This window comes from Rhipicephalus sanguineus, chromosome 4 (genome assembly GCF_013339695.2).
Source record: "Rhipicephalus sanguineus isolate Rsan-2018 chromosome 4, BIME_Rsan_1.4, whole genome shotgun sequence".
Taxonomy (NCBI): Eukaryota; Metazoa; Arthropoda; class Arachnida; order Ixodida; family Ixodidae; genus Rhipicephalus; species Rhipicephalus sanguineus.
Genome location: NC_051179.1, coordinates 173,075,384 through 173,098,284, shown reverse-complemented (window position 1 = coordinate 173,098,284; position 22,901 = coordinate 173,075,384). Strand labels below are relative to the sequence as shown.

The 22,901-nt window shown below is 47.4% G+C and overlaps 1 protein-coding gene across 1 annotated transcript in view; it reads right to left on the bottom strand.

Moving 5' to 3' along the window:
- LOC119390905 (fatty acid synthase) overlaps positions 1-22,901 on the bottom strand; it is a 277,784-nt gene that overhangs the window by 239,198 nt on the left and 15,685 nt on the right. The window contains exons 2-4 of the mRNA XM_049415426.1: positions 4,007-4,145; positions 2,503-2,829; positions 1,577-1,777 (exon numbers count right to left, since the gene is read on the bottom strand). Of these exons, the coding sequence (XP_049271383.1) occupies positions 1,577-1,777; positions 2,503-2,829; positions 4,007-4,145 (667 nt within the window). The remainder of the gene's footprint in view (positions 1-1,576; positions 1,778-2,502; positions 2,830-4,006; positions 4,146-22,901) is intronic.

The following is a 22,901-nucleotide window of genomic DNA, read 5'->3' as shown; positions in this document are numbered from 1 at the left end:
TGTGTCTTCTCTTTTCCTGAGTCCAGCCTTTTGCGCTTTTCTTCAAGTACCATCCTCTGAAAGCGCACGACGTCTTCGCCGCTGTTCAGCGAACCGCATCATCCAAATGTGGATCAACGTTTAGTTAGCCCGTTATTATTGGCGTTGTTGAGGCCAAATGACTTATTTTGCGGCGGATGATACTACTTCAAGAAATTCACCAGCAACACAGGGTAAGAGGTCGGGAATGGTATCTCACAATTACTAATGAAGGGTAGGAAACAAGATCTCAGTGAGCTCATAGAGAAAACGTTGCCGGGATAGTAGTCAAACTTCTTTGGTTTGTAGATTTATTCCTTTTTCGAGGCAACAAAATTTATTACTTTCCGTCCAAAAAATATGTCTCGGACAATACAAGGCAGTAGTCTCATGGTGCTGTTCTCGAAGATGACGTCTTAAAGGGGTGGAGTCAAACTTGTGGTTTGCACGCTGTCTGTTGCAAACGTTTTTTATTGCTCCAGGAATCATCATACAAGCTCCACAATTCGTGTATTCTGGCTAAATAATTTAATATCGCCTTGTTTATGTGAACGACATCCGGTTTCAGTTACTGGGCGCCGAGATGGACAGGGACGTCAATGTATAAGAAGCTTGAACACGTGGACTCGCAAAGCTGTGACTCACGCAGTGCTGCATCCTTTGCTTTCGGCCACACGCGAGCAACCGTGCGGGTGCTTTCAACACTCGCCAAAATTCTTTAATACAGAAGGTTAGCGTGTGCAGTATTCCGGTATATGCAGATATGTTTGCTGAGTACCGGGTTACCGGACGACGGTACCGACACTTCTTGTGACGCAAAGCTGAAATTTTGACAGAGTTGCTTGTCTGGTTGGGTTAACTAATTAATACTTTCGAAGAGCTCAAACCAAAGAAATGGCTTTATTTCCCGCCGTTTCCGAATCAACTCGATACCTTCTTCAGGCGGAGTGACAGCGGAGGTATCGATGTGCAACCTCTAACTACTTTCATTAACTTGCAGGGGACAAGGAGGTGGTGAGAGTGTTGAGGGGTTTGTGGCTGCTGTTGTTGTCTGGGATTAATAGGCTTGAGCTGCAGAGGGTGGTTTAGTTCACTCGCGACTAGGTTTGCCTCGCTTTTTTTTTTGTTGTGGTTAGTCCGTGAATGCATTCTGGCGCCAGGCTTCCTTTGCGACGGCTCAATTTGTTTTCGGTGTTTTGGATGAACCACGATTCCAGTAACAGCCGTTTTTGTTGGTAAGTGTCTGTTAGGATTTTGTTTTCTTCGAAGCAATCTTATGGTCGGCATCTTCGAAGTGTACTTCAAGAGGACTCAAATGTCTTGAGAACGTCCTGACATCGTTTTTGTGGTGTTTAATTCTTTCCAAAAACACCGAAAACAGCTTGAGCCATTGGAAAGGAGGCCTACCGTCAGTACGCATTCACGGACTAACCACAGCGAAAAAGGAAGCGAGGCAAACTGAGTCGCGAGTGAACTAGACCGTCCACCGGCAGCTCTTAGTGGAAAAAGGTGCGAAAAATATGAAAGCTAAGTGTTGATATTCAGAGGAGGGACCTACCATCAGAGTCGAATGGCCGGCACTGGCCGTCTGGTGAGAGCATGCCGAAACGGGTGAAACTTAGTGAGGTAACAGGATTCAGGGCGACCATACTCCCGCCCACAATGGCTGCTTCGCACTGCCCAGAACGCATCGCCGACACGGCATGGTTTAGGGCCGAGAATGTTGACGAACATGCCGTATCAATCGTGATGCTCGGTCCTGAAAATATTCTGCAGGTAAGACGCAAACCCAACTGACCACGGCAGTCCATGAAGCGCAAAAAAAGACGACGGCACGAGAAAGTAGAAAAAGATATTCCTCGCCCATGTTCCGTTCCTTTGAATGGGCACTTAAGACAATAACGTTTTTTTTTTCTCCCAGCAGTAAATTACCTTTTGCCAATACCAAAAGCAGAGTTCGTGCCACGACAACACGCTAGGCAAGCGAGAAAACGCAATAATGACATGCAGGTCAAATTTCCGCACGAACTCGCTATGACTTCATTTATGCTGCGTCTGCTAGAGCGTACATTTATCTTACTCGGTAAAAATAAAGTACAGTGAACACTGACGCAGCAGGAGGCTTAACGTGGCGGGTTCAAGGAAGTTTTGCTGAGCCACTGTCGCTTTATCACACACACACACACACGAAAATAAAATAATTTGACAACTCTAACCATACGCGCTGACGTCTATTTGCAGAGACTCGAGCGCGAAGGTTAAAAAGGAAACTGGCATCTATTGTTTCTTCCCATAATAAATCTATGGTGATTAAATTAAGGACAGTAGTTTTCGAAGAATACATTATTCGTCGAAATATATGACTTGTTCTAGTTTAGTGCCCCTTTCATTATTACATTGATTCTAGTTCTTTAAACAAATAAATATGTAAATTATTCATGTATGCTCTGTAGACTTCTTCCTCTGAACAATGACTGTACATACCATGGAAATCGAGTGAGTAAGAGATTCGGTTGGACAACATTGCTCGGTTGCTTCCGGCTAAACCGTAGCCGTCAATCCTGTCCGTGTTCAAGCTGAACACTTCATCGGAATCGCAAGCGCCGCAACCGATGAAGACCCCCACTTTGCGACCCCGCATCGTCGCAGGCTCATAACCGGCATCCACGATGGCCTCGTACGAGGTTTCTAGCAGAAGCCGCATCTGCGGGTCCATCAGGTGTGCCTGCTTGGGGTTCACGCCAAAGAAGTGTGCATCGAAGCGCGACAGGTCTCGAATAGTGCCCATCCTTCCTGGCAAGCCCAGGAGACCTGCAGTGGACGATATAGTAACATTTACATGTGTGCACGTTTTGTTTAACTTTTCGCCATCCGATCATAATGTGCCTTAGCCATCGAAGCTGCACAGTATTACTTTGATATCACGTCTGCGCACACCGACTGACAAAAAAGGCAAAGTTACCGCAACCCCCTCGAGCTGGCGGTGCATTTATGCAAACGTCGAACATCGCCCAAAAATTTCGACCAGTAGATGCTGCGCACAATTTTCTAAAGAGATATTAATGGCTTGCAGTAATGGTTATAATATTGGTGAGATTCATAGCAGGGTAAAATCAAAGAATGCAGTTTAACAACTTAGCTTCAATGTTCGATTAAACTAACTTGAAGGATATTCTACAATTTATTTATTTATTTATGATCGTAGAGCACAAAGCAATGTTGTATTGAAACGTTGAGGCGAAGTTGCGGTCATTTTTTAAACTGCCTATATTCACTGTGGAAAATTTGCGCTCACACATAATCCCGTAGTGTTTTTCACTGCGCAGTGACTACGCTTTCTTCTTTAAATGTTTCCCTCAAGCAATTGTTTTTTACTTAGAATTAGTAGAATCACATCGATATTTAGGAGCAGTGCCATATAGTGCTCGTCTACCTTTTAGGTGATTTGTTTGTTCTATTACAAGCTAAATCACGAATTATCTTACCGGTTGAAATACGTATTATCTTACCATTGTGCTATTCAAATGCTTAATCTATAACGTGCGTCTTTGATGATCTTTGTCACACTAACCCCTCTAGGTTTGCGTGCAATTTATGAATGTACTGGCCGCTTTCCAAACTATTTGTTAATGAGACACTGATTATTTTTTTTTGTAAGACTGCTCTGTTTGCTAACTTTTATTAGTAACTTTGGACAGGAGATCCCCTTGCATCCTAGTGATACCGGACCTGATCCTCTACATTTATTCTGTATGATGTTTTATACGATGATCTCAACAAACTAAAATATTTAATTTCTTCCACACTGGCACAGAAATTGCGAACAGAAGCCCACCGTCATATATGAGCTCACTGATGCCTGTATGAATGACCGTGAGACCTATTGACACTGTTCATTGTTAAGCTGCATACGTTCATCTTCTTATGAATACCCATTTAATGCAAATGATAGCCGGTCACTATTGAATGCGCAACCAGGACGACGCACCACGTGGCCAGCGAGCCTCGTCATCTGTTACCAAGTCGACATTCCCATAGAGCTTCTCTTTGAACTCGACCAAATTGTCAGCTTGCGGGAAACGTGCCGAGACACCTGTAATTACGATGTCGTCGTCTTCCATGGTCCCCTATGAACAAAACAAAGTACATAAGCGAAAACGCGCGACAAGTGGTGTGCAGATGCTACTCTAGCGAGAAAAAAGAGATTACCGATGACAACGATACTCCCTAGTTAATGCGGGATGTGACCGCAGCTGCACGCGCGTACATCAGCGGTCGCAATGCACGAACAATTACAGGGTACTGTTAATTTTTGGCTTGATTGTTTCTAAGTATTTCTTTTCATTTTTGTTGCGATAGCAATTATAGGGACACTCTCAGCTGATATTTGCCGTCACCGTCATGCCCCGAATATATATATGTATAAAGGCGCAAAAAAATAAAACAGAGGAATAAATCCGACGTGCCCGACCAGGGAGTCCAACCATCGACACCTCGCTCCCCAGCCCGCTGCATTAGACAACTCAACCATGCCCCAATGTGCCGGCGAAATAACGGCGAGCCATTTATATACACCATTTAACGCTGCTGGTAAGGAAATCTCGGAGGAGCTCGAGCGTGTTTTCTATCACGCAACCCTCCTAGTTTTATTTCAATTTGAAAAGTGCCCTTGAGACGCGCATGACAATGTGGCCCTTTTCTGTACCCACTCGTGATGTGGATGACGAAAAAAAAAAAAGAACACTTGGCACACCTTGCATCAGACGCCCCCGTGCGGCAAGAGATGCAGGGGGTCACTCCACGAGCCGCAGTTTAAAAGAAAAAGAAATATCTAGGAGCATCTGATTCTCCATTGTCGACATTTGCAGACGCAACGCTCTTAATTTTCATTAAATTTCAAAAAAAACGCCAGGCCTGCGCTGAAACCGCAGCACAGTCACAGCGAAAGCTGGAAGAGTGGCGTTTCTAGAGCCCGTTGTAAGCTCTCTTGGGGCTACATTACAAGTAGACTAGAAAGGTACCCACTACGCCATAAATCACAATTTTTGCAAAGTTGGGAAGCGTTGTTGACGCGACCGAAGTTGTTGACGCGACGACTGATGACGATGAAGAATTATGGCTCAGCCCTTTGTAATGGGTTGGAAGCTTTAAACGGCCCACCAGATATGTAACTTGCATTGGGTGACGCCCGCTCGCTATTTCCCTCTCCTGTCATGCTGTATAACATACGTTGACGTGGGAGAGAGACGGGGGGCGGGGGGCGAAGAACTTTACTAAGACCCCGAGGAAATGGATCATGCGCTCATGGGCTTCCTTGGCAACCAATCCAAGTGCACTTGCGAGGAACCCACTACACTATAAAGCATTGTAATTTTACTGAGACCCCGAGGAAATGGATCTGCGCTTATAGGCTTCCTTGGCAACCAATACAAGTGCACTTGCGAGGAACCCACTACACTCTAAATCATTTTAATTTTTGAGAAGTAGGGCAGCAGGCACTGTGCCATTTTTCGTCACTTTACGGAGATCCGTGGTACCAGCTAAACGCATGTAAGGTATTATGCGCACTTTGTTGATGCTGTGCCTGATGGCGACGAAGAATTATGGCAGAGATCTTTGTAATGGGTTGGAAGCATTTCACAACCTACTCGTTGCGCAATTCGCATTGTGTGACGCCTGGTTACAGAATTCGCGTTGTGCGACGCTTAGCTTATTTTACTCTTCTACCATGCCATATTGCATATGCTAATGTGGTTCCTTCCCGACATGAAGCCTGTATAGGACCTTTTACAGCGAAAGCTGTTATGAGATCATTTCACCGGCCGTTTTTGGCGCCGTAGTTGTCCGCCGCCGCCACCGCCGCTGCCACCGCCGCCGCCGGTGTCCGTAACCACTATCGCTCGAAATAAAAAAAAACGAAATAAGAAGAAATTTCCAGGATGGAACGGGGTTCGAACCGGGGCCCTCTGTGTGTGATCCCAGTGTTGTACCTCAGAGCCATGCCGGTGCTTGGAGCTGCCTTGCAAGAAGATGCTATACAGGCTTCATGTCCACAAGGAACCACATTAACATATGTAATTTAGTGTGGTAGAAGAGTGAAATAACAACCACACACCACACAACACGAATTCTGTAACCAGGCGTCACACAAACCGAATTGCGCAACGAGAGGGCTGTTGGATGCTTCCAACCCATTACAAGGGGCTCTGCGATAATTCGTCATCGTCATCAGGCACAACATCAACAAACTGCGCACAATGCCTTACATGTTTTTAGCGGGTACCACGGTTCTCCGTTGAATGACGAAAAATGGCATAGTGGCTGTGTCCCTATGTCACAGAAATTATGATGAGGTATACCGTAGTGGGTTCCTCGCAAGTGCACTTGCATTGGTTGCCAAGGAAGCACATAAACCCATCATCCTTTTCCTCAGGCTCTCAATAAAGTTCTTCCCTCTTCTCTCTGTCTCACGTCAACGTATGTTATATTGCATGGTGGGAGAGTGAAATAGCGACCGGGCGGGACATAATGCGAATTACGTAAATGGTGAGCCATTTAAAGCTTCCAACCTATTACAAGGGCTCAGCCACAATTCTTCATCCTCATCAGTCGTCATGTAAATAAAGTGCACATAATGCCTTAGAGATGTGCAGCTGGAACCTCGCTTCTGCGCATAATGATGAATAATGGCGTTGTAGGTGCTTCCCAACTTCACAAATATTATGATTTATAGCGTAGTGGGTACCTTTGTAGTGTACTTGTATTAGTAGCCCCAAGAGAGTTTACAATGGGCTCTAGAAATGCTGCTCTTCCAGCTTTCGCTGTGACTGTGCTGCGCTTTCCGCGCAGGCCTGGCGATACAATATTTGCAAAGCAGTTTCAAGCACCGGCATGGCTCAGAGGTTGAATACTGGGCTCCCACGCAGAGGGCCCAGGTTCGAACCTCGTTCCGTCCTCGAATTTTTCTCTTATTTCGTTTTTTTTCTTATTTCGATCGATACCGGATACGGACACTGGCGGCGGCGGACAACTACGGCGCCAAAAACGGCCGGTGAAATGATCTCATAACAGCTTTCGCTGTAAAATGCCCTTGAGACGCGAACGACTAAGTGGCCCTTTTCTGTGGCCACTCGTGATGTGGAAGAAGAAAAACAACGAACACCGGGCACACCTTGTATCAGACGCCCCCATGTGGCAAGAAACGTAGGGGGTCACTCCACACGCCGCAGTTAAAAAAAAAGGAAATATCTAACAGCATCTGATTCACCATTATCGACACTTGAAGTGCGTTGCTCAAGCACAAAGACGTAACACCTGTGAAAGGCGCTGCAAGTACCGAGCTTCTCGTTCTTCGTGTGACATTCCAATTTCTTGCTATCGCATTCACTGCTTCGCCCTTGCGGCGAAGCAGTGAATGCTGTCATCTTGTTGTCATCTTTTGTTACCATAAGTTTATTAAGTTCGGGTGCGCCGGGGAGAACTGCAGTTGTAGATAACGCTTTATTTTAGTTTGTCATTGTCTTATGCGTAACTTTTAGTCTTTTTTTGTTTTTATTTGTTTCTATTCCAGCAGTTGAAGTTGCATAGTAATCCAGCCGGCTTACGCTTTTTTGTCAATTTATTATTTGTAATGTGATTTCTCTTGTTTGTTATTTTTTGTGTTTCGACGGCGATGAACGACGGCCGAAGCTCAACCCAGGAACGAGCGCCCAAACGCTGCGCTCTAAAATTACGCCGAACCTTCACACAGCCAGAAGTGATGTTATGCGAAGCACCTTGCTGGTATCTGAATATCAAGCATAAATTCTGTTAATGCGAAGGCATCTCAGAAGTAAGCGTTTGCTTTATGTCGAGTTATCTTGAATCTCGTGTTAGTTCCATAGTGAACTTCATCAAAATTGCCATGAGTACAATCTAACTGGAGAATTCAAAAACACCCAAAAAGATGCCGTTGCATTCAGGCGAGGTATGCCTAGCACAAACAGGTCTTAGGCAGTGAGCCTCTTGTCTACTAAGCAGCCACTAGCCTTCTTAGCTAGTGAAACCCGTTCACAACGAAAAGCAAAACAGGACAGCGCGCAAAACAGGAATTTAAAGGACAGCTGTTGGTCCTGTCCCTTCTTTCTTTGTCCCGTTGTAGCGCGCTGTGTACCCGTAGTTTAGCAAAGCAAGTGCACGTATCAATATTTCGAGATCTCTTGAGACCTTTTCTGTTAAAAAAAAGCTCCATTCATTGCGGAAGTAACACATTCTAGTGGTGAAGTGGCGTGACACAGCGATTTCTTCGTCTTCCCAACGCCTTCGCAACTTCCCTCCGTTGTTGGTTCGTCCGCCGAAAGTAAATACTTTATTAACTTGGGCTTAAGTTTCAAGCTTGCGCAAGTTGTTTCTGGGTCTACCAGAACTGGCACTACTTCTTCAAACACGTTTGACCTGGTCCTTGTCAACAACCCTAACTTAGTGCATTCATTAACTAATCAGAATGATAACTTTATTCTTCAGTCAGGCCTAGATAACATATCAAAGTGGCCCTAACAATAGCTAATGTTTTTAAATCCCATAAATGCAAAGTATTGTCTTTCTCGCGTCGCTCTGACTCATCCACTTCTTTCGCTTATGCTATCAATAACAGCAACCTTGATTGCGTAACTTCATGCAAGTATTCCGGAATTCAGTTAACCAATAGTCTTCCTTGACATGCGCACATTGAATATATCACTAACAATGCCATACATACGCAGAATGTTTCTAAAGCCCCCTACCCTTTAAAGTTACTACTCTACAAAATACTAATTAGACCAAAGCTTGAGTACGCGCCGTCTGTTTGGGACACCGGTCAAAAAAAGATTATCAGCTTTTGCCGGTTAAAGATCGGTCAGCACATTCCATTAATTCAAACTATTCCCGCACATCTACCGTTTCGCTAATGAAATCAAACCTTGGACTAAGTGATTTCAAAATTCGATGAAAAATTTCTCGTCCGATGCCTTTTTCAAAAAACCTTCACCAAAATAATTCACTTAAACAGAAACTCGTCTCAGAACCGTCATACATATTGTCACGTCTTGATCATCAGTAAGAGTGTGCGAATATTCAAAAATTTTGAATAGCGGATGGAACACCGTTCAATTCAGTACTCGCGTCGAATATGGCATACTTGTAATACCAAACATTTTTCGAGTAGTTTTCGAATAATAAGCAACGACGGAAAATGCTCGCAATAATGGGATGTGGGAACAGCGAGGGGTAACTTTCGTTGTTTTCATCTTCTAATTACTCATACGCATGCATCACATCTACTTACGGCACTATCCACGCCATATTGATAGCAGGATTGAAGGCGTTTTGCTTAAAACTCCGAGTGTCGCCGAAGGACAGTATCAGCAATCAACTATCTTCACCATAACATTCATGATGATGTTAACTCGTGAAAACTGCTTAATGTATTTATGTATCAATTTTATTGAAAAGCTGTTGAATAGAACCACCTTGACTGCTGTAGTCACTGCTATATTTCAGCCGGTTCTCACAAAATATTTCGCCACCTGCTCGTATCTAGATATATTGAAAAGAGCCAAAGTCGTTCCTGTGTTCATGTCCGGAGATTCCAATGAACCAGAGAATTATAGGCCAATATCTGTTCTGAGTGTGATAAATACAGTTTTCGAAAAACTAATTTCCAAGAGAGTGAAGAGATTTCTCAACGAAAACAACGTAATCAGTCCTCAGCAGCATGACCTTGTCCCAAGTAGATCGACATCCACAGCAGTTCTAACACTGTCGCAGTTAATCAATTCGGCACTTCATCAAAACAAATAGTTAGAGGAATATTTTTAGATATTATAAAGCTTTTGATACAGATTCTGACTCGATACTATTGCAAAAACTAGAAAGTTACAGAATCACAAATAAATTCCTTAAGTTTTTTTCCATCTAGTTTATTCTTACGAAAACAAATGGTAGTAACGGGCGATTATTACTCAACATACACCACAGTCACTAGCGGAGTCCCACAGCGATCCGTGCTCGGCCCAGTGTTATTCTCATTGTACACTTATGGCCTCCCTACTGCTCTCCATAGCTCAAACTCTTTAATGCATGCAGATGACACAGCTTTATTATTCACAGGGGGCACACCCTCTGCACTGCAAATAGATATGATCGCTGAATTAGAAAGAATTTACACGTGGTTTGTAAAAAACAAATCAACTTTGAACAGCAACAAAACAATGTAGGTAGTTTTTCGATGGAGGAGAAATAACACACACCAATAAAATAAATATTACCTTAACAGTCGTATACGAGAAATTGCCTCAATTAAATATCTGAGCGTTATATTTGACCAACATGTACATTGGGAAGAACATATTCAAAACGTGCGCAGGAAGGTCGCGTACAGGGTGTTATCACCTCATAATTTATCCAATCACCTCATAATTTTTCCCATAAAAGGGATTTCAGTATTTCCCTCCAGAAATACTGAAATCCATTGAATACGCGTTTTCTCATAGCCGTATTAGTTATTGTTTAGATTCTTGGGGCGTGACCTATAAGACATAGATACAACATTTGCATTACAGAAAAGGGCACTGAAAATAATTAGCAACCAAAACAGCAGCAATATTATGACTCGTGACATTTTCCAAACTCAGCATGTGTTATTGGGGTAAAGGCTCTATGCAATCACAAAATATCAATTTCAGTTAACAACAGTTTGTGTACCAACTTTGCTATTTCTCGAGATGTCTTTTCTTTTCCGACACATAGTACGGTACACGATCTAAAAGCAATCTAAATCTACCTAAATGTTTTAATGTGCATGGCGAAAGAGTAATTGAATTCACTGGAACAAAAATCTGGAACACCTCTAGAGGTTAAAACCGCACGCAACTTTAAGCACTCTAGTAAATACGTTTTCATTGAAAACCAGGATATCTAACAAACCTACCTTGATAGACTAGGTGTACTTGATGAAAAATATGTTTATGAGGATTATATGGTGTGTTTTAATTATGAAATAGTACTGTATGCCGTTCTGTCAAACTCTGTAATTGACCTGTCTGATTTTTAAACTCTGGAACGGAAACTAGCCTTCCTTGGCTATCGGTCTAGATAATTGCATAAGTGTTTTTGTGTGAAGAAAAATAAAGCACTTCACTTCATAAAAAAAGGTCTAGGTGCTCCTGAGCTTAAATCGTCGTGCTATTTTTTGTCGGTCAAAAGTAATCGTAGTGTTCCTTTGTTCCCACACCCCTAATCATCAGTATAAAGTTTGGTTCCTTTATGCCGCACTAACGTTTTTTTCAGACTCCTTTCTGCCAAAGACCAGTGCCGAGTGGAACCGCCTTCCCCCCTCCATCGTCTCCATTGAGGACGCGTCATGTTTCAAGACTGCACTGACCGATCATATCTTGAGCTTGTAATACCTGAGTATTGTTTGAACATGTATTTTAATTAATTTGTTGTAATGGTGTGCCCTATCTTTAGTGCATTTTTTTGTTATATTACCCACCCCCTCTGTAACGTCTTTATGCGCCCTGAGGGTAATGTAAAATATACACAAATAAATAAATTACTGCTCTTTTCTGTTTTGTTTCTTGTTTTCTTGTGTTTATTTGCTGTTTTGTGCCCTTTTCGTGTGATTATGTAATGTTTCCTACCCTTTTCTCTTCTGTTCTTGTGATTACCTATTTTTTGCGATTATCTGTTTTCTGCTCTATGGCCTCGTTTCTACTGTATTTCTCCCGTTTGCTGCTCCGAACGAGCTGTATCTAACTCTCGGCGCTGGCGTTTCGCCTCCACTTCCCTCTTCCGTATATATTTTTCTGCCTCGCGGCGGTATGTCTTGGCTGGCTCTGAAATACGAATTAGGCCCTCGGCGGCGCTCGCGTTCACGTGCAAGCGCGCACTGGCGTTCCAAACGTGCAATATGCTCGGGTTATGTGTACCAAACATGGGCCCTGCGCGATGCCAACGCGAGACATGACTCGACGACAGGGTAGTCACTTAAAGTGCTCCGCAGTTAAAAAAGACAGAGCCATGGAGAGAGCGAAAAGAAGACAGAATTCTAAAAAGGATAAAAGAATGAAGCTGATGGGCGCAGCAGTTTTTACTGCATTATTTTCTTATAATATCTACCCCCTTTGTGACGCCTTTATGAGCCCTGCGGGGAATGTAAATAAATATATAAATAAATATAGGGTGTTGTATTTTGCAACTAGCAGAAATTCAAGAACCTACTTGTCAAACAGAGAACAATTGGTTGCCCCATGTCATTTCCACAAAAAACAACTAGGCAATGCTTAGCAGGGTGCCCACACTTGCGGCTTCATAAGCAACCCGGTGCAGAACCTAACAATCACTCTACGTAGTCAAGAGCCCTAAATCGCCCATCAAGACAAGTCGCACTATCAACTTTACTTCCTGGTACTCATTTGATTCTTTCAAAAAGATATTCTAGGAAAGGCTTACAACGACATTGCGGCGACAGATGCAAACGCCTTGGCACTTCTCTTGGTAACGATAAGCTGGAAAGCCAGCATGGTAGCAAGTGTTGGGAATGTTCATAAGAAATGTAATCAATGTTGTCACGGCAATCGTCTTCATGTTTTCATGTGCGTACCAATTACAAGAAATGCAATGGGGTATGGGCACCGTGCATACGTTAGGAGCCGCCACAGTCGCGCGCTGCCTCTAGCGCCAAAGCGGCCGCGGCAGCAGATTTGGCGGGATAAGGAAGACGACGACGCAGGCGGCAGCAAGCCACTGCGCCCTGCTTTGGTGCGTCGCTTGAGGCGTTTTCTTTCCCGTTTGCTTCCAAAAAGACATCAAATTGTTAGCAGCTCTCACAGAACGTAGCGTTAGCGCGTGTGCTTCTTTTCGCCAGACCTCGTGTTATCCTCAGGCGAACGCGGCAACATAAAATGCATGAGATGGGGGAAGACAACGGAGGTGACGAGCCTGTTGAGCGAAACTGCGCACTTGTAACGCAGGGCGCTTCCCTCTCTAAACAATCACAATTTATCACCCTCGCGCTAACGCGGCAGCGAACTCAGCGGGCGCTTGAAACTTTGCACTGTCACGGCCGCTGAACGAAAAAACGCTTTCCATCTGTGTGAACCTGTAGCGCTCAGGAAATATTGATGGATTGCATGCGGGTGCGCCTCTTGGCATTTCCTACAAAGTGCCTGCTGCATATTCTGGTGTATGGCCCGGGTGTCCAATTCGAATCATTGTTACTGTAGTGCAATGTATCATCCATAAATTCTCACTCGTAAAGAAATCAAAATACCCCATCTATTCACAAAACTCACTTTTGTTCGATGTTCGATGCAAATTGTTCGATGTAAGCGACTGTGGTAACGTCATCGAAGGCTGAAGCGACGCAAATCTGGCGGTTCACAAGCAGGTGCTGATCGCCCTCGAAGCCGCCTTCATAGTCTGCGTGTTCTTCGGTGCCGACGAAAATGATGACGCTGGAGCGAGGCGGAACGGTAACGTTTTCTTCTATCACATTCAATGCGTAGTTCCCTGGCGTCGTGTGGGGCGGCAGGGCTTTTTGTGAGGTTAGTATTGTAGACTCAGACCTCAGATAGATGACGGCGGCGTGGATGACTTAGAATGTCCATCCGAAGTATCACTTCCCTGGAGCAATGTTAGGAGATTAAAAATTACACCATCTCCCGCTAAAGGGGACCATGAGGCGACGCGAAGCCGGAGCACTTCCACGATCACGTTCCGTTGGCGTTCGTTGGGCATGCTACCGACCTCGCGTCCTAGAACGCGAAGAGGGACGCTACGCGCGTCGTATCTTCCATCTAGCCTGGCCGTTAATTCTCACAGGCGAGCGGGGAACGCGGTCGACAGGCGGGCGAGAGGGGGGCAGCGTAGGAGAGGACAGAGAAGGGGAGGGTACGCGCATGCGCTCGAGCTCATCGCGGCGTTGCGCAGGAGAGAATTTCGGCATGTCTAGCCCGCGTTTCAGAGGGAGAGTGGAAAAGGGGAGGGGAGAGGGAAAGTGGAGAGGGAAAGTGGAGAGCGGTAGGGGAGAGGGGAAGTGGAGAGGGGGAAGAGAGAGGGAAAGTGGACAGGGAAAGTGGAAAGGGGAAGGGGAGATGGCGAGTGGAGAGGAGGTGTGTGGAGAGGGTGTGCGCATGCGCAGTGAGAGTGGTCACGCCGCACACCGCCGGATTGAGCTCAGCCTTAAGATACTTCGCATCTAAAAGCTCGCAGGATAAGTCCGGTTTTGGATGGTGACTCTTGCGGTGAACACTCCAGGCGGCGTTATTAGTTGGCTTCCAGCTGTCCAAATTTCGGAGCCTTGCCAAGGAGTCCTAATTTTCTTTAACTTTGTGGCACAAGGTCCACTGACGACGGAATAGTCGGCTCCAGTGTCGACGAGAGTGGTGACGCCGTGGCTGTCGAATAGTACGTCGAGGTTGCTAGTCCGTCGCCTTGCGTTCCGGTTGGGTCGCGGCGTCGGATTACGGCTACGTCGGTTTGCGCCGCTGTTTACACGTTGCGTCATCAGGTCTTCCTCGGGCCTACAAGTTTCGACGTCAGAGCTCCGTTCGGCTTGCGGTGTGTTCTTTATATTTCTTTGCGGCGTCGTCATCGCCGGCGGATGATCTTCGATATTTCGTCGGACAGCAACCGCACCTCTATCGGTTGCTACCCTTAGTTTTCCGGATGCGGGCTAGGTGACCGGCCCCGGTTTCGGCAAGTATACGGTCGGCGCATCGAGAGACGTAGCGGCCTGGCGACGGCGATCGGGAAGGTCCTCGGGGGCTCCAATGCGCTCCTGGGAGATAGTCGGCGATGTCACGTGGTCATTCACCCTGCTGTGGACGCGGCGCGTCGACAGCCTCGAACCCACGCAGTCCCATCTGTCGGTACTCGCAGTAGCGGTAGGTGTGACCAGCTTCTCCGCAATAGTAACGGAACGGGCGGTGGTCGGGGGCGCGCCAAACGTCGGTCTTGGTCGCATTTAGAGCCATCTCCCCGTACCTTTACCACAAATGGCCAAGAGCGGCAGAAGAGCATTCGTGCTGACACCAGCGCCTCTGCTCCCACATTCCTCCCTGGAGCGCTCCTATGGTGGTGGTCGTGGCGGTGGTGTTCTCTTTAACACACCGAAAAACAGGGGACCAGTGCGAACATCGCTTGCGCTGACATAGAGAAGGTAGGCGGGCTCTTGGCCAGTGCCACTGCAACTGGGCTTTCTTCAAAACTACCGCTCAAATACGAAGGCTCCTGCCGTGTCATCGAACGCACATCCCCGTTTAACTATCTGATCGAACCTGTTGAACCTTCGTTGGACATGCCCCGTGGAGGGTGCGAACCTTGCCAAAGTTGAGCGCCTCATGCTCTACCATGACCCGCTCATAATGACGAGATCTTAGGTCGCTGGGCGGCTCTGTTTTCGTACCCGGGGAAGTTTTAGCGAAGCCTTCGATTGCTGTAGAGGGTCTTCCTCTCCAGGTGCCTTCTAGTATATCGTCCTCTTCGGCTCTGAAAAACCACCACTCGTGCAGAGGGTGCACGCCCTGCCTTTGCTGGCACATTTGTGCTGCTCGGAGTGCCACCTAATAAACATTTTTACAACATAAACGTCTATGAGTTCGCCAACACAGCAAAATTACGCGAAGAATTCTGCTTCAAGGACAAGAGCACTTGCATGACGAACACCGTGCCAATTTGAAACGAGCGTCAGGACAATTTCGTACTTGTGCAAGAACGGGTGTTTCCTATGTACTACAGCATTTCATTGTAAGACCGGCGTTTTGATGAGATAACATGTACCACAAACAAGAGAAACACCGGTGATTCGAATGTTGTTGGTTCGGGTTCCACCGACAGAAAGGGTACTTTTTCGTGCACTTCATATTTTGTTCCAATTTAGGTCATAGCCATTGCCCTATAATAAAGATCAACAAAGAATGTTCCGAGTGCTTTCCTTGTCCGAATTCTCAGTTGTTTTCATTGTTTGTAACTATCGGTATCAGTAACCTGCCATGATAGTGTGCTGCTAATTTCAAGGACGTGTCCTTGGTTCTTGGCCATGCAGAGCGGCGGCATATCGAGGAGGGGGAACTAGGAAAGCAGCCGTTTAGTTCTAAGATTTAAAAGCGCGTAAGACAATCCAAGTTGGTCGAAATTATTCCAGTTCTACGGCATGTGAGTGATCCGTGCTTGCTTCTGTCACGTATTAGCCCAAATGTTTAATTATGCAGTCACTGCAACCTATACCTGCGAAAAGCTTCATAACTCGCTACCCGAAGTAAAATACCAAACCCAGTCCACATATTGTGCAACGCGAGGATAGTGGCGTACACGATAGTTAGGATACCGACGCGATAGGATACCGAGTTAGGATACCGACGCGATAGACGACGGCAAAGAACGACCACTTCAGAATTAGTCAAATGTGTCAGGATAACCGAGAGCACTACTAGAATCATTCTGTTGCATTTCGGGTGTTGGACAATGCATGAACGATGATTTGAACAAATACTCACAGCAGCCTTTTGTCAAATCGACAGCCTTTGGCAACGTAGCCGACTCCTCCTTTTAGCCGATACAGCCACCCTTCGCACTGTGCATAAAAATGGCGCTGTAAGAGAACGGGAAAAGTGTTCATGCAGAGGGTGATGGATTTGTAACACGTATCCTTTATTACTATGGCTGCAGGAACTCTGACGTTAACAGCTGGTTCAGTAAACCTGCCAGCCCAGCGCACCTGCTCGTGTGCAGGCCATGTGTCATTAGCACACACACACACACACACACACACACACACACACACACACACACACACACACACACACGCACGCACACACACACACACATATATATATATATATATATATATATATATATATATATATATATATATATGTATATATATATATATATATTGTAGCGAAGCCTTTAATGAGTAATGGGTTGCGCTCTCTATAGCCTTCTAGTAGGTCGTCGCCTTTGGCTCACGCTCTGAGTCCGTGTTTCTGCCTTGACTGTCGCCATTGCATATCGTCGCCGACTACCGTCCAATAAACGCCTCAACAAATTGGTGGAGGTGCTGTGCTCCTATTCGATGCCCCTGGAGCTGAGATCCCATTCTCTGATCTCTCACCATTCTCTGATCTGACGCCGGCTGACAGTCCATCGTCTGTAAGCAAGGTACTCGTCAAAGACGACACCACACTGCCTGCATACTCGTCCACGGCCGTGTCCGTCTACTGCGCCAGTCTCTCCGACATCGTCGCCCTCCTCTCGCCATCCGACCGTGTTTGCACGAGGAAAGGCTTGCTGGTGCCCTTCGCGACCGTGCAAGTCACTCAGGGCAGCACGTCAATTTTTGTTATCAACCTATCTCCGTACAGTGTTACGTTGGTGCGAGGAGAATGTCTCGGCAGCGTGGAACCCCTCGAAGACGCACAAGTTATGGACGAACAGATGGCACGCACTGCCCCAGTTCCGGCACGCTCAGTTCTGTTACCACGTCTGGTTCATCGCCCGCTGATGTATTTGCTTTTTCCATTGCTGACAACCTTACGCCGGTCCAGCGTTCCCAGCTTCTAGACCTCTTGGAAGAATTTCGCGCTTCTTTCGATATTGCTCAAACTTCTCTCGGCCGCACGTCCACCGTTACGCATCGCATCGACACTGGCGCCCAACCACCACTGCGGCAACGTCCATATCGCGTATCTCCCACAGAACGCCGCGTAATCAACGAGCAAGTCGACGACATGCTTCGACGCGATGTTATTCGACCATCTAACAGCCCCTGGGCGTCTTCTGTCGTACTTGTTGCGAAGAAGGACGGTTCTGTGCGGTTCTGTGTGGACTACCGACGACTCAGTAAGATCACTCGTAAGGACGTGCATCCACTACCGCGAATAGACGACGCGATTGACAGCCTACAAGGAGCCAAATTCTTTTCGTCTATCGATTTGCGCTCAGGGTACTGGCAGGTACCTATGGCTGATGACGCTCGACCGAAGACCGCCTTTGTCGCGCCCGACGGCTTGTACGAATTCAACGTCATGCCGTTTGGGCTGTGTAATGCGCCCGCCACCTTCGAGCGCATGATGGATACTGTTCTGCGCAACCTGAAATGGCACACGTGCTTGTGCTACCTCGACGACGTCGTTGTTTTCACTCCAGACTTCTCCACGCATTTTCAACGCCCCCGGCATGTGTTGACGCGTTTGAGCGACGCTGGTCTGCAACTGAATTTAAAGAAGTGCCGATTTGCAGCACGGCAGCTGACAATACTCGGCTACGTCGTGTCCAAGGACGGAATTCTCCCCGATCCAACCAAACTTCGGGCCGTGACCGAGTTCCCGAAACCTACGTCCGTCAAAGAACTGCGCAGTTTCGTAGGACTGTGTTCCTACTTTCGGCGCTTCATTCGAAACTTTGCGACTATCATATCTCCGCTGACGAAGCTCCTAGGAAGTAACGGGCCCCTCCATTCGTGGTCGTCGGTGTGCGACGACGCTTTCCCAAAGCTCCGTCGTTTGTTGACGTCGCCTCTCATACTACGCCACTACGACCCTACGGCCCCTACGGAGGTACACACAGACGCCAGCGGTGTTGGCCTTGGCGCTGTCCTTGCGCAGCGCAAACCAGGATTCCCTGAATATGTCGTGGAATACGTAAGTCGTACGCTTACTAAAGCCGAGACCAATTACACCGTCACCGAAAAGGAATGCCTGGCGATCATATGGGCCCTTACAAAGTTCCGACCCTATTTATATGGCCGCCCATTTGATGTCATCACCGACCATCATGCACTATGCTGGTTGTCGTCATTGAAGGATCCCTCAGGCCGCCTCGCCCGCTGGGCACTTCGCCTACAGGACTACGATATTCGCGTGCTGTACCGCAACGGACGCCAGCATGCTGACGCCAACGCCCTCTCGCGCTCCCCCTTGCCTGACGACGATGCCCCCTGCTCGGTACCTAACAATGTTGTTTCTTCCATCGACGTTCACACCATCGCTACCGAACAACGCAAGGATAAATGGATCGCCTCGCTGATAGACTTGCTCACTGATCCGTCGGCAACACCAACCACTCGCGCGTTGCGTCGTCAAGCCCACCATTTCACCATTCGTGACGACCTACTGCACCGACGCAATTACAACGCCGACGGCCGCCAGTGGCTACTTGTGATACCCCGCAGTCTGCGTTCTGAAATATGCGAGTCTTTCCACTCTGATCCACAATGCGCGCACTCTGGGGTATCCAAAACTTACCACCGCATTCGACAACGATACTTCTGGCGAGGGATGTACCACTACGTGCAGAAGTTCGTTCGCTCCTGCCTCGATTGCCAACGCCGAAAACCTTCAACGCACGTGTCACCCGCCGGTCTACAACCATTACCTTGCCCGAACCGTCCGTTCGGGCGCGTGAGCATCGACTTGTACGGACCACTTCCTCTGACATCGGCTGGTAACCGCTGGGCCATCGTCGCTGTTGACCACCTTACGCGATACGCCGAAACCGCCGCTCTCCCAGCGGCTACAGCGCGCGATGTTGCCTCCTTCCTGCTACACCGATTTATGCTGCGTCACGGTCCACCCCAGGAGCTTCTCAGCGATCGAGGCCGTGTCTTCTTGTCGGAAGTCGTCGAAGCCACTCTAAAAGAATGCCGTGCTGTTCACCGCAAAACTACTGCTTTCCACCCGCAGACGAATGGGCTCACCGAACGCTTTAACCGCACGCTCGGCGACATGCTCTCAATGTACGTCGCCGCCGATCACACAAATTGGGATGCCATTCTGCCCTTCGTCACCTACGCCTATAATACAGCCCCTCAAAGCACAACTGGTTTTAAAGACGATAGTCTTTCTTGGGGAACTTAAACGCAGAAATTTGGTCTGTCTTTCTGTCTGTCTGTCTTTCTGTTTGTCGGCACGTCCCTCGATTCAGCCACTCGGCCAAAGTTGAACCACTTGCCCAAGGGCCAGCCGTCTTGAACAGGTACGGCTGTTCATACTTGTGAACGTTGTCGATCAAAAAGTAAATATCATGCATATCTGAGGTGCAACATCACTAGGTATGTATTAGGTGGCGTGTTCCTTTAATAGAAAATGCATACATACGTAATTTTAAGGACCCTAGTTTCTTAAGCTGCGCTGAAAATGCATAAGAATGGAAGCTTGAGCGAGTTGGTATGCGTTCATCATTGTTGAAACAGCGCTCACTAGACGACGACGAAGTAAAAGAAGGCACAGGACAGGCGCTGCCTGTCCTGTGCCTTCTTTTACTTCGTCGGCGTCTAGTGAGCGCTCTTTCAACAAAGCTGAAAATGCGACTGCGCTGAAATTTGCCTTCCTCCGTGCCCTTCGCACGAGCTCATTGTTGTGTTTCGGTTTCGGTTCTGTATTGCACTGTACGAATGCCATGGGTTGGTGTTGAAAACTTTAGTTTTGAGAAGGCCAAGAAGGTGAAAAAAAATATTTTAAAAATGAAAAATCAGCGTTGTGGGCGGCCTTCAGGCTGCCGGTTGTGGGCGCCGCTCTGGCGTTCCCGTTTTACCCAGGTGACGTGTAAATAAAAGAGTTTGTGGAGAGTACTCGTTGAGTGCGGACGTTTCTCTGCTTCAGCGCTTCGCGCCAAACCGCGTTTTCGGGCTGGCTGGCGTCCCCGCCGGTCGCGTTGGTCACCGCCGGTCTTCGCCTGCTGCTGCGCCGGGACTGCCAGCACGCAACACAGCACTCATGTTTCCCGACGTATTGCCAGATGGCGTCCATATCTCACACAGCGCCTCTTCTATCGTCTTTACACGACATTTGCAGCGAAGCACGCAGATACGCGGCCAATTTTTTCACCCTTCTTCCTATTGTACGGAAGGCACCCGTCGCACACCATCGACACGATACTCCAATACAAGCCAGATTCAACTCAGTGTGCGCCGATATCTCACGCAGCCAGGCTTGCGGAAAAGTGTCGCGAGCTTGCCAAGACGTTTACAACGCAGGAACAAGAGTGGCAGAAGAGCATTCGCGGTGGAACCACCACTTCTGAGTCCACGTTCCTCCCTGGAGCGCTCGTATGGCTCTCGGTCCCTACCACTGCAACTGGCCTCTCTACAAAACTACTGCCGAAATACGAAGGCCCCTACCGGGTCGTCGAGCGCACATCCCCGGTCAACTACGTGATCGAACCCATCGAACCATCTTCGCACATGCGCCGTCGAGGGCGCGACATCGTCAACGTGGAGCGCCTCAAGGCCTACTATGACCCACTCATAGTGACGAGCTGTTAGGTCGCCGGACGGCTCCCTTTTCGTACCCGGGGAAATTGTAGCGAAGCCTTTAATGCGCTCTCTATAGCCTTCTAGTGGATCGTCGCCTTTGGCTCTTCGCGCTTGCGCTCTGAGTCCGTGTTTGTGCCTTGACTGTCGCCATTGCATATCGTCGCCGACTACCGTCCAATAAACGCCTCAACAATATATATATATATATATATATTTATATATATATATATATATATATATATATATATATATATATATATATATATATATATATATATTGTCACGACGTAGTGAAGGCAGCACTGGGCGTGTGCAACATGGCTCTCTTCATTTCGCCGAACTTGTGGCCGGGAAACAGAAAGTCAAACTACAACAATACACACTGTACTGTGATAGCGGCGAACAGAGCCTCTGGCGTCAATAAAACTGCTCAGCGGTAAGGCGTATCGGCAGTTATGCATGCGGCATCGAACATTCGAGCCTTATCACTGGTGGTTACGTTGGTTCTAGAATGAACTCAACTAAGACGATTCTGAAATAATCTGGAAGGTTCTCAGACATTCGGGTGCGATTTGCGAAAGACAGTGATTATACGTGTAACAGACCAGTTAGAAAAACATAGCAAAAGAAGCGCGCGTGGCATTGCCCCCTTTGATAAAGCATCGTGTCGATGCTTGTGACCGAATATGGAAGGGGACAAAACAAGTGCATACACAAATAAATTACAATAACAAAGGAAAAAGTAGAGTACACAGGTTCTATAACGCGTAAAAACGGCTTAAGGCGCGCGAAATGGACGACTTCAGGTCGTGGGTGGCGTCGCTGGGAGTGCGCACTGCCGTCCGGGATGACCTCGTACTCAAGAGCGCCGAGTCGTCGAAGCACCTTGTATGGCCCGAAGTATCGCCGAAGAAGTTTTTCACTGAGTCCACGTCGGCGTATCGGCGTCCGGATTGGTATTCCACGAAGCGTCGTCGAAGATTATAGTGACGGCTGTCCATCCTCTGCTGCTTCTTGATACGCAGGCGGGCGAGCTGTCGAGCTTCATCGGCACGTTGCGAATAAGTGGCGACATCGAGATTATCTTCGTTGGTGTTGGCTGGCAGCATTGCGTCAAGCATTGTTGCCGGGCTCCTTCCGTAGACCAACTTATACGGCGATAACTGCGTCGTTTTTTGTACTGCCGTGTTGTATGTGAATGTCACATACGGAAGAATGGCATGCCACGTCTTGTGTTCGACGTCGACATACATGGCCAGCATGTCGGAGATGGCCTTGTTTAGCCGTTCGATGAGGCCATTGGTCTGTGGGTGATAGGCGGTGGTTCGACGGTGACTTGTCGGGCTGTACCTCAAGATCGCCTGAGTTAGGTCAGCAGTAAAGGCCGTACCTCTATCGGTGATAAGTACCTCTGGGGCGCCATGACGAAGGACGACGCTCTCCACAAAAGACTTGGCTACCTCGGCGGCACTGCCTTTGGGCGGGGCCCTTGTTTTGGCATAGCGCGTCAGCTACGACGATCCATTTAGTTCCCTAAGTCGACGTTGGGAATGGCCCGAGTAGGTCTATCCCAATTTGCTGGAATGGTCGGCGAGGAGGTTTGATTGGC